General features: G+C 42.6%; 1 protein-coding gene across 1 annotated transcript in view; it reads left to right on the top strand.

Annotated features, from left to right (window-relative positions):
- The window catches only part of Slc25a26 (solute carrier family 25 member 26), a 112548-nt gene that overhangs the window by 87398 nt on the left and 12651 nt on the right, over positions 1-12499 (top strand). Inside the window, exon 6 of the mRNA XM_050160285.1 lies at positions 589-633. Coding sequence (XP_050016242.1) covers positions 589-633 — 45 coding nt within the window. The remainder of the gene's footprint in view (positions 1-588; positions 634-12499) is intronic.

Below are 12499 nucleotides of genomic sequence, written 5' to 3' on the forward strand. Positions count from 1 at the left end.
CCCCCCCCCGCCCCCCCCCCCCCCCGCTGTCCTCCCCCCGGCTGTCCTCCCCCCCCCCGCTGTCCCCCTCCCTTCCTCCCCCTCGCCCCTCCCCTGCTACCCTCACTTCTTATTTCCACCCCTCCCTCTCCTTGTTTTACTTTCTTTCCTTCTCCCTGCATCTCTTATTGTCTCCATCTTCTACATCTTTCCCTTTCTCCTCCCTCACCCTTTCTCTTCTGTTCAGTTGCTCTTCTGACCCTTCACGTTACCTGCTGAGGACTGTACAGCCGTAGTGGTCACATAGAACCTGCTTGGGTCTTACTGTGGGTGTTGCCATAGGAGATGTTTGCTGTATCATTTCTGAGTCAACCTTGTCTCCCTGCATTTCTCTTCGCTTCATTGTGGTCTTTGCATTCCTTAATCTTGAAATAGTAGAAGATCTATGGCCAGAGTTTATCAGGTTTTCAAACATACTAAACTTGTGTATTTGCTAATACTGTCCATATTACAGCTATGAGATAAAATGAAGCTCTGTAATAATTGTGGGTTCTTACAATAATGCCAGGTAGATGTTACCTAATTTGCATGTTTTCTCTCTCTTTCCAGATTCCTTTCTCCTTGGTCCAGTTTCCCTTGTGGGAAGCCTTGAAAGTAAGTTTTTAATCATCATTTGGAGAATTTTTTTCTAGTTCCCAACAGTGTGGGTATGCAATGGAAGAAGATACTAGTGAGTAAAAGTTTAAAAATTCTAAATTACCAGCAGCCAGAAGTGTTTCTCCACATACAGGCCGGGGTGTGTGTGCGTGCGTGAACATGCACTCACAAAACTTGATTAATTAAATTGCTTAAGCATGCATAGACATTGCTTTTGTTTTTCACCACTGGGGCACTGATAGTGGTTTGAATCACATGGGTCTTTGTCAGCACTGTAAAGGACTTAGTAAAAAGAGCGATCCAGGTCAGCATCCTCATGAGCAATTTCAGTGGTGCACTGTGCACTGTGCACGGAGAGCTGGACTGAGTTGTGATGTAGACCTAGTAAGACCTACGGTTTAGTAGGTTAACGGTCAGGAAAGATTGAAAGTTCCTATCCAAGTGAGAAGGGTTTTAAGTAATGAAGCAGGAGAATGGCAAAGTATCGAGGTAGGGATTGGGGCTGGGTCAGCTGGGCAGTACATGCCTGCATCCCCAAATTCAGTCTCAGAGCTGCAGGAAAGAAAGAGCAAACAAATCCTGAGTTGATGCTACAATAGTTTTATGGAGTTTCTATGCATGAAAACTTTCTTAAAACTCTCTTAAAAATATCTTAAGAGTTATTTAGGAGTTTGGATTCCTAAATAAATTGTATTAAAATTGCATACCAAGAATAATAAATGAGTTCAAAACATTGTTCTTTAGTAAGTTGGAGGCTTGGAGCCATCAAGATAGCTCAGAAGGCAAAGACCTTCTGGCCACAGTTTAGTCCCAAAGCCCACATGGTAGAAGGAGAGAACCAGCTTCTAAATATTGTCTTCTGACCTCCGAGCTCATGCCTTGGCATGCATTTGTAAGCCCTCCCCCATGAATACATGCGTGCGCGAAAACACACACACACATACAAATAAATGTAAATTTTTTTAAAAGTTAAAGTAAACTAGAACATTCAAAATTTTTTACAAAGGTAGTACCGCTCATTTACTGGAGTTTGGGGTCTTTTGTTGTTGTGTTTCTGCTCTTCTGGGGCAGGGTGAGCACAGATTCCTTGGCCAGTGTTTCAGGGGTGATGTAACAGCTATCCAGTGAGAAGGTCACATTCCCTTAGCATACCAGTTCCCCTTTTTAGCCTGTGAGAAAAGAACAATGTAACCAACAGCTGTCCAGCAAACAAGAGCCCCTGTCTAAGTGCCTCAATGACCAATTCACGCAGATTCTACACATTCTAACGTCCTGGCACTCTGAGCCCACAGAGGAATGCTTGGAGGTTCAAAGAGGGAAGAAGCATGGGTTGGCTCATTTCTTCCCAAAATTTTAAGGGCATTTGTAGAATTCTAACTAGTTAAGAAATCACTGTGAATTTTTGTGGTAATCAGAGATAACAGTACTGTGCTTCAAGGCTTTTGGGTTTTGTTGTTTTTGGTAAATTTAGTTTTAATTTTATGTGTTTCCTTCAAGCATGTCTGCACTAAATGTGTGCCTGCGGCTTCAGAAGCCAGAAGAGGGCGTCGGGGCCCTGCACTGTAGTTGCAGAGGTTTGTGAGCTTACATGTGGGTGCTGGGAATTGAGCTCAAGAAAGAAGAGCAGCCAGTGTCCTGACTGCTGAGCCGTCTCTCCGGCCCTGTTTAAAGCGTGTGAGAAGTGCTGTGCATTTGTTTAGTTCCTCAGAGTCTGCATACACTGTCACCCTTAGAAAGGCTACGTCAGTTATGACAGTGTTCCAGCCCAGTTCACTCGAGCCCGAGTCCCCTGCTCTCACTGCGTTTAGGTGTCACTAATCAGGTAGAATGTGCCCTGCATCATTTCATGCCCTGCTCCGTTCTTTTCCTTCTGCAGTGCTGTTGGGCCTTTGTATTGCTTCTTGCACGGGTATTGATTACTTTTTATCACTGGTGTTTCAGAGTGTGTGGCTCTATTCAATACTGATATACATTTGAGCTATTCCCAAGTTCCAGTCGGTATTCATTGAGCTTCTATGAATATCTGTGTGGTGTAGTTGTATGGCTATCCCCCCCACACACACCCCGAGAAAGCTGCTGAGGAGTGGTGTCCCTGGGCCAGAAGCAGGGCACATGCTTAGCTGTGTAAGAGTCCATAGGGTGTTTTCCAGTGCATCGCCAGCAGCATGTGTGCGAGAGTCCTGTTCTGTGTGCTTGCTGTTGTGAGTTGATTTAGAGAAAACAGCCTTTCTAATAGTTGTAGGCAAGCATCTCATCATAGTTTTGCTTTGAATTTCCCTCAAGGTTAAATGATGATTAGAGATGTTTTGCATCTTTTCAAATATTCTGTTTTTGTTTAACATCCAAATGTGAGGTTACAGGGTCTTTTTAGAAGCAGAAACCTTAGAGCATTTGCTTTTGTGTTTCTGGTTTTACCCACTCAAGTTGCTTTTGCTGTCGCGCAAGGAGATTGTGTTATTGGGGGGTGGGGAATTCTCTGTGGTTCTCATGTAGGAATGTGATTTAGGAAACTCGCAGTCCATGGTATGTAGTCAGCAGTGTCTGGAGGCAGTCGGTGAACACCACTATCCTAAACGTTCTTTGTCCAGATTACAGTGGTCCTTTCCTCTAAACAGACTTCTTCTCGCTGTCCCCCACTTGACTTAACCAGAGCTGCTTCTATCCACCTGGTCTCCAGACCCATTATAAAGGGTCACTGCTGGTTTCTCTTCACAATCACATTGTTTACCCTGTTTTCTTGACTGACTTAAAAAAATTATTTATAGTCTATGTATGAACACTCTATATGCACACCTGCAAGCCAGAAGAGGGCATTGGATCCTATTATTGATGGTTGTGAGCCACCATGTGGTTGCTGGGAATTGAACTCAGGACCTCTGGAAGAACAGCCAGTTCTCTTAACTGTTGAGTCCTCTCTCCAGCCCCCTGTCAACTGACTTTTTAAACCTGTAGACATTGGCTGTAAGATTTTTTTAATACCTTATGCCTGCCCCAAACCCTAACAAGTTCTCTAATTTATTATCTACTTCCCCAGTATGAGTGTGAATGAGTGTGTGTGTGTGTCTCTGTGTGTGGTGTAGTGTGTGTGTGTGTTATGATTGTGTGGTATATGCTGTGCACTCATGAGTGTGTGCACATGTGCGTGTATGTGATGTGTATAGGGTGTGGGTATGTGTAGTGTGTACATATTTTTGATGTGTATGAGTATGTGTGTGTGGTGTGAGTGTGTGTGGTGTGTATATTTGTGTATACATGTGTGTGGGTTGTCATGTATCTAAGTACACATGCACATGTGTGTTCATGCATGTGGAGGCCCAAAGCTGACACTGCTTTTTTTCTTTATTCACTCTCCACTTTACATATCAAACCAGATCCTTTACTTAACACGGAACTTGCTTATTCTGGCGATCTAACTAGCCAGCTTACCCCAAGAGCATTATAATCTTATTCCCACCATGCAGAACTCAGAGCTGAGCCTTTCATTAGACTTAGCTAGGAATGCCAGGCATGCAGGTCTCTGCCATCAAGTCACTTAGGGTTATATTTGCTCCTAGCACTTTTTACTGCACAACAGCAGTGACTGTGACAGGTGTCATTTGTCCTCACTTTGTAGCTGGGGAAAGAGAGAAGGGGAAAGAGACAAAGTGAGAGTGTGCCAGCCACAAGCCTTGCTCCCAATCACAGGAGTGCTAAGGAGTATCTTTGAGATCTGAACCCGTGTCTGACTCTAGCCCTTATGTTCTCAGTCCATCCACACGTGAGCTTGTTCATGAAATGCAGTGTCTTTACTGTGACTGTCCCTTTCATTTGACCCACAGTTAGTAAAAGTCGGTCATATTCTGTCTTGGCAGTCCCTCAAAGGCAGTTCTTTGGGAAGTCCTTCAGTCTATGTGTTGCTTTTATTGGTTAATGAATTAAGAAGCTGCTCTCGGCCAATGCCTTAGCAGAATAGAGCTAGGCAGGAAAACAAACTGAATGCTGGGAGAAAGAAGGCAGAGTCAGTGAGAAGCCATGGAGCCACTAGAGGAGACAGATGCAAACCAGCAGCCGGAACCTTGCTAGTAAGCCATGAGCCTCATGGTAAAATATAAAATAATAGAAATGGGTTAACGAATGATATAAGAGCTATCTAGCAATATGCTTAACTGATTGGCCAATCAGTGATTTAAATAATATAGTTTCTGAGTGACTATTTTGAGTCTGGGCAGCCAACAGTTCTTCAGGACCAGTGGGCACATGCAAAGGTCACCTCAGAGCCACCTCTCAGGTGTCACATTCCCTACAGCACGTTGCAGTGAAGATGAATGTTGTCGTTTGCCTGTTTAAGTTTATATTCTTCAGTTCTGCCTCTTGCACTGGGGGTTGATAGGTTAGCATTCTTTCTTGATTGAGTTCCACACAGACTTGTATAACTGTTGTATTGACTATTTTATTCATAGGTTCCTTTGGAACTATATTCACAGCCATAAAAATGTTTTCTTTTTGAAACATACAGGTTTTTTTTCTTCCTAAGTTTAGATGAAGAGTAAATGTATTATTAAAAGATATGTTGAATGTTCTGTAGGAAGGTCAAGCCTAAAAAGAACAACAACAAAACCTAGGAAACAGCAGTTCACAGTGCAGGAGGAGAATTGCTAATTGCTTCCAGAGCTACATAGTCTTACATCAGCTACAAGATGGCAGAATTACATAGTAGTAACTAAGAAATGAAAACATGAAGCTTGAAGCCAAACAAAAACAAATCAGCTTACTTGAAGAAGCCTGTGACATCATTCTGTGCTTCATAGAATGGAATTGAAGCCTTGAAACAGGAAACTGGGCTAGCACACCCTCATTTCCTTTACAGGTAACTGTGGACTATAGTTACTTGGGTATTTCTCTTTTATTCTGTAAGTATCACGCAGAAGCAGTACTGTATTAAAACTATGTTTTCTAGTTAAAGAGCAGTAACTTTTTGTTGTTGATTGTGATGTAGTGATTGCTGAATATCTACCACGATCACATCCACAGAAATGTCTCTGATGCTTAGTCTTCAGTTTTCCTTAGGCACTGTTTTGTGGGACTGGGAGAGAGAACTGTCTCTGGATAGGCTTGCTGCTCAGAACAGTTCTCAGTACAGGCAGGTTTGAAGTACGAATGAGAGTAGAGTACACATGTGTGATTATTACCATGGTAATATCATGCCCTGTATGTCAGCATGGAGGAAGAAGTCTTAAGGTAAGAGCAGATCTATTTCCTGATTGCTGACTGAGTCCAAGTGTCCTTGTTTGCTTCTCTGGTGCTATGAAGAACACTGACCAAATCAATAAAGGAGAAGAAAGGGTTTATTTCAGCTTCCAGTCCCATCGTTGAGAGAAGGCAGGGACTGGAACAGAGACCTGTTGTCTGACAGTATTCCTGGGAGACGTGCGCACATGTCTGTTCACTGGCAGTGAAGTCCACCTTGGTGAGCCAGTGGGTTTTATTGGGGTTACGCACAGGTTTAGATAATCAGTGTGCTCTATCTTGTCAGACGTCACCAGTGGATCACACAGCTCGCATTTCATCAAGCTCACACTCTTGGAAAGCTCACCATCAGGAAGATAGCTGCCCACACTGGGACTCCAAGTCATTCCCGATACTGCCTATTTGTACCTCTTTGTAAATACTGCTACTGGGGTCTGCCATGCTGGGATGGGGTGGGAGAGCCAGAGTTTCTCATATTATTCTTCCTCAGACAATCCTTCAACAATGGCTGAAACCAGGTGGTGTTGCATGCCTGGAGTTCAAGACCAGCCTGGTCTACATATGGAGCCCTAGACAAGGTTACAAGATAAAACACCTAAAAAAAAAAAAAAAAAAAAAAGTGCGGACTCACTTGGGGGATGCAGACAACTCAATTATTTCTGTAGCAGTGCACTGAGTCACCACTAGTGGGAAAGAGCCAGGCAGACAGAAGTCACATACTTTCAGACAGTAGCAGTTCCTGTAAAATTCAATTAAGACCTGCAGCTTAGTAGGTTTGTACTGATTTTTGTAGTCAGCTTTGATCCTTGAACTATGGATGCTGGGGCGGGGGAGTACATAGGAACTGAGCTGATTCTGCAGCTCTTCTGCAAACCTAAAATTATTTTAGAATAGATTTGATCAGAAACACTTCCTTCCCTATCACCCTGCAATAGGAAAGGTTTACCTAAGGAGAAATGAAGAAGGTAAGTGCATTCTGATGTTCAGTCCTAACCCTGAAACTTGAATTTCTCTTTGATATAAATAAAAGTCTGTAGTCATCATAAAATTTTGTTTTTATTTGAAAAGAAAAAGGAAACAGCATGATACTGAGATCAGGATTCAAATACCTGAGAATAGGTGGCTCTTTGTATTTTTAAATCCTTACTTCACAGTTGAGGCTGCAACATTGTTTCTTCGTGTTTGGTCCCTTTCCGTCCCCCATTCACCTCTCCAGTCTTTTGTCTGCCTTGCTGGGAGAGACAGTTACTCTGATGTGGCAATGGAAATACTGACTCAGGTTTTGTGTGTATGTGTGTTCAGAAAGGCCCTTCAGGCAAGAAAACAAGACAACAGAGAAAGCTCTGTTACAAAACTACAGTAATTAGACCGATGCTATGGGAAGGACACCGTTTTTCTCAACAGCTCGCACGTTGTACCGCACTCCACTGGAGGGTGTGCTGCCGCGGTGACTAACCTGGAGAAACACACACAGACCATTCTGTCTGTTACAAGATGTGGCTTTGTGCAGAGCAAGAGCAGCCAGCTGGATGAGCCGTGTGACCTCGGGCAGTTAGTTCACTCTGGCCTCTGAGCTCCACCTGCCGCGGTTATACAGGCTTTTCAAAATTAAATAAGATGAGCTGGTAAAATCTTGAATGCCCACTTGGGATACACTAGTTACTTAGTGCGCTGTCCAACAGCGTCAGTAGGGATCATGTGACCCATCACTGGTGCTGTATTTATTTTTATTCTATTTCCAGTGTGGTCTGAACTTACTTAAATATAACCGATATTTAATCTTTCTGTGAGTGATGTTTGCTAGCTTTTCCGGTGAGTATCCCATCCTCTTGTCCTTGCAGACACATGGGCTAAGATACAATTTCAAATATATTTCTAATTTATATGTAATACTTTTTACCAGCACAGTCTTATTGTTCTTATTTTTTAACTCCAAAATGCAGCTTTTATAAATGGCTCTCATTTGTTTACATTGGTCAGTCTCGATATTATTTTTCCCAAGAGTTTATATTCAGTTACTCACATAAAAAAAAAAAAAAAACAGCCGGGCGGTGGTGGCACACGCCTTTAATCCCAGCACTCAGGAGGCAGAGGCAGGAGGATCTCTGTGAGTTCGAGGCCAGCCTGGTCTATAAGAGCTAGTTTCAGGACAGGAACCAAAAGCTATGGAGAAACCCTGTCTCGAAAATCCAAAATAAATAAACAAACAAACAAACAAACTCAAACTTACTGAAGCAAATTGCTTTGAATATGGCATAGTATGGGTGCTTTATTTGTTTACTTACAGTCAGCCAGCCTGTTTTTTTTGTTTGTTTTTTTGACTGAGTCATCTCATTCCAGGCTGTCTTTTGAAATTCACTATGAAGCCCAGGCTGTTCTCAAACTCATAGCCATTTTCTAAGTGCTGGGATTACAGGTATAAGTCACCTCACTGGGGTGTTTCAGTGCCGTGCCAGTGGCAGCTGTGGTCCCTGATGAGGACACTGTTTTAAAGTCAGTGGCAATCTGTAGGTCTCTATGCAGTTGTATGGGACACACCATGTGGCCCCATTCAGATCCAGTTCCATTGCTAGGCTCACCAGTGACTTCAGGGTGACAGAATGCTCACAGGCGCACACTCCAGGAGACTGTGGTGAGGGTCCTACCGTGAGAAGTGTTCAGTAGCTGAGGAGTCAGTTGTGCCTGTTGCTGTCAGTCATATTTACATTGTGCCCTGAGTGTGCCACTGACATTGGTCCCTGACTTTGTTTTAATTTCTCTGAAGACTTGGGTACTGTTTTTCTTAAGATTTTTTATTAGTGTTCACTTTATTATAAAATAATTTTTTATATCTTCTTAGGTTAATTCTGGCCAGGTGAAGTGGAAAGTCAGGCTGATCTATAAAGAGTCTATATTTAAACAGTATTCAGACACCAGAGTCTATTTTGATTGTTTCCTTCCCTTGGTAACCAGGTCCCTTTCCTAGAACACAGCGGGCACCCCTGTAAAGCTCCTCCACCACCAGCCCCACCTCCTGCACAGCCCTCTTCCTCCTGCTCACTACTTACTGTATGTACCTCCCTCATGAATGTCCCAGGAGTTTTGTTTTCCCCTTGAGCTTGCAAGAAACACCTGGTAGGCAGTCCCTGAACACTTGTTGCCTTCTCCTTCTGTGATCTCTTTCATCCTTTGGTTGTTCTTTACTGTTGCTATAAATCAAACTTCTGAGCAGTGGCTTCAATGTTTAGAATAGTGTCCTCTTTAGAAGCTATCAGAAGATTAGGAATAGAAAATGACCTCTGCCAACTAAAAACCATAGGTCATGTTCACATTTTGCTAGTCAGTGTGTTAGTGAGCGATGGCATTAAGGGCTGGGGTGTAACCCAATAGTATAATATGTGCTTAGCATGAGCAAGGCAGGCATACACACACACACAGGTGGGAGGTGCAGTTACCATGAATGCTTTGTGACATTTTTATTAAATGGTGTCTAAATCACATAAAGATTGCTGCAGAAGATAAAAGTTGTTATTCTTCATTACGTCCCATTGGGTCTCTAATGCTTATAGAGAAATGGAGACAACAGTGCTTTCCACAAAGGTGCACATTTAGTTCCATAAATAAATTTGAGTAAAGCATTTACTCAGAATGTACCAAATGCTGTTGTGTAGAGCTACAACCTTTAGAAACATTTGTAACAAAGTTTCTTAAAGCTGCTTTGTTTTCATGTGCAGAGTTAAGAAGTCTATTTGATAGGTAGACTTTTAGCCCAGTAGATTTAGTAAATACACTGTCAGAGAATTACTCTTCCTCGTAGGACTGGGAAGAAATGAGACATCACACAGTAGCATGTATCTTATTTGTTGTTTTGTGTTGTTGACAAGGTAAATAGGGCCGTGATTTATTTTATGGCACCATCACATCTTTAGCAGTCCTGTAACCCTTCCGGAGGGAGTTGTCAGCGGGGAAAAATACCATAGTGGGAGATGTGTGCGGAGTCGGCTGTTGTTATTTCATCCCCGGAGCCACGCTACTCCCATGTCATACATTCTGCACACTCGAGATATTCAGGAGCTCTTTTTGCTAACATATGTGGCCATTATTTCAGGATAAGTAAAAGAGGTTCTGATTAGAAAGGAAGAAGTAGGCCTGACTTTAGGTGTGAGGAAAGTTGATGGTGTCTCCACAGGCGCCGAGCTGAACCACTGAGTGAAGTTGGAAAGTAGAAATGATAGACAAGGGACGTAGGTACCTTGAGCCTGGTAGTGAATATACTTTGAAATTTTTTGGTTTTGTTTTATGCTGCTGGAAATTGAACTGAGGGCCTTGCCAAGTGGCTAATGTTGCAGAACACAAATTCTATAAAATCATTTGTATTGATAATCAGTTTCTATTACATTTACATATTCAAATTTACCCTTTACATAGCTCCGTGACATGTGGAGTATTAGAAAATAAATCTGACAAAGGCAGGGTCAAAGCCTTTGAAACTCTAGCACAGGGTTGAGAGGCCTGATGGGAAGCCGGAATGAGGGGAGAAATGCTTCCTCTGGTGGTGTGCATGAGAATGGCACCCCTGGGCTCTTGCATTTGAATACTTCATCCACAGGTGGAACTGTTTGGGAAGGATTAGGAGGTGTGGCCTTGTTGGAGAAGGTGTGTCACTAGGGGTGGCTTTGAGGTTTTAAAAAGGCCATGCCATTCCAATTTAGTTCTCTCTGCCTCCTGCTTTGAACCAGATCTAAGCTCTAAGCTGTTGCCCCAGCGCCATGCCTGCCTGCTGCCTTGCTCGCCGCCATGTTGATCAGGGCGTTCATGTTCTGCAGCTGTGAGCCACAGTCAACATTTTCCTTTAAGTTGTTTTAATCAGCGTCTCTTCACAGCAAGAGAAAAGTAACTAAATGCTTCTGATGAAAAAGTCAGGAAAAGATCATTATTGTTAATGTGTCCATTCTACCCAAAAGCAGTCCATGGACCCAAGTACTTTGGGTGAGCTCTCAGCAGGGTGTCCTGTGGGAACTGGTGATCTGACGTAAAAATCCATGTAGAAATGTGAAAAGCCTGGGATAGTCAGAACAACTTTTAAGAAGAACCATTTTGGAGAACGGAAACTACTGGATTTCAGACTATTAAAACCTGTGCTAGTCAAGGAAGCACAGCACTGGCATCTGAAGATGACCAGCCAGAGGGAGATTTTTGGAGAAGGGATTTCGCTGAAGAAAAAACTGCTTTTTTTTTTTTTTCAAGCAGTAGATCAAAACTTAAAATCTCTGAACATAATGAGGGGGGGAAGCTTTGCACCACTGAAATAGGCAAAGTTTTCTTATAAATGACACCAAAAGCAAGCTTCATGATCTAGGCCCCGTGGCATACACCAGTGGGCTCCATGCTGAGCAGGCAGCGCCAGGAGGATTACTTTGGATGGGTTCAAGACCACTTTGGTTCATGTGGTGAGTTCCAGGTCAGCTTGAACTACAGAGTGAGAGCCTGTCTCAAGCAAAATCAAACAAATCTCCCCATTTATAATATGAATATCAGCATACATAAATATTATGATTACCTTTAAAATAATTTGGATATAATCAAAATTTAATGCTTATTTGAAAAACATTCTCCAAAGGATGAAAAGATAAATCACAGATTAGGAAAAGTAACTTCAAATGACTATACTCAGAATATATTTAGAACTTCAAAATATCATGAATTTAGATAATAGACAACCCAATAAGCATACACAAATATTTAAAAATTCATTTGGGCAAATAAATATGTAAAGAGGAGGTCAGCATCATTAGAATCACGGTAAAGAACCAGAGAGGTGATTTGTGGCTAGGAGTATGTACTGCTGTTGCAGAGGACCTAGGATTGGTTCCTGGCCCTCATGTCTAGTTGCTCACAGCTACCTGTAAACTCCAGCTCCAGGGCATCCAACGTTGTCTGACCTCTGTGGGTGTCTATTTCATGCACCCATTCCATCCCCTCCAAGGGATACATACTCACACATAGAACTTAAAATCTTAAAAACAAACAAAACGAAAACCGTAAAACAGTACTGCATAGTTCCTAGGGTGTGAGCACTTATGAATGCTGGCAACCTAGCTTGGGAAGGATGTGGACAGCTCGGGACTGCTGGGAATATAAAATATACAGCCATTTTGGAGAAACAGCTTGGCAGGTTTACAAAGTCAAACATACGCCTACCTCTGACCCAGCAACTTCCCTCTTAGTTATTAGTATTTCCTGAGCAGAAGGGAAGGCATCTTCCATATGAAGGTCTGTTTGCAAATGTTCACATGGTTTATCAGTAACATCCCCAGACTGGAAAAACAAATAGTGATGCACCTCTGTGCTGGATTATGCTCACCAACAAGGAGGGGAGGACGTCTTGAGATCTGTAATGTGGATAAAACACAATAGTTAGGAGAGAGAACAAAGGAAAATTGATAGGATTAAATTTGTATAACATTCTAGACTAGGCAGACCAGTCAGTAGTGACAGGAATATCAGGTTGCTTAGAGGACAGTGAGGTGGGGCTCGGGAAAGAAGTTCCAAAGGGATGCTGAACTTTGGCTGGTAAGTAAGTATGTATGTGGTCTCAGTTGTAGCAGTGATTGCGTTTGTATGTGTGTCCACCTAAACTTACTTAAATTGTATTATA

The sequence above is a fragment of the Alexandromys fortis genome, unplaced genomic scaffold (genome assembly GCF_014885135.2).
Source record: "Alexandromys fortis isolate MF-2015 unplaced genomic scaffold, M_Fortis_MF-2015_v1.1 scaffold_111, whole genome shotgun sequence".
In the NCBI taxonomy this organism is placed as follows: Eukaryota; Metazoa; Chordata; class Mammalia; order Rodentia; family Cricetidae; genus Alexandromys; species Alexandromys fortis.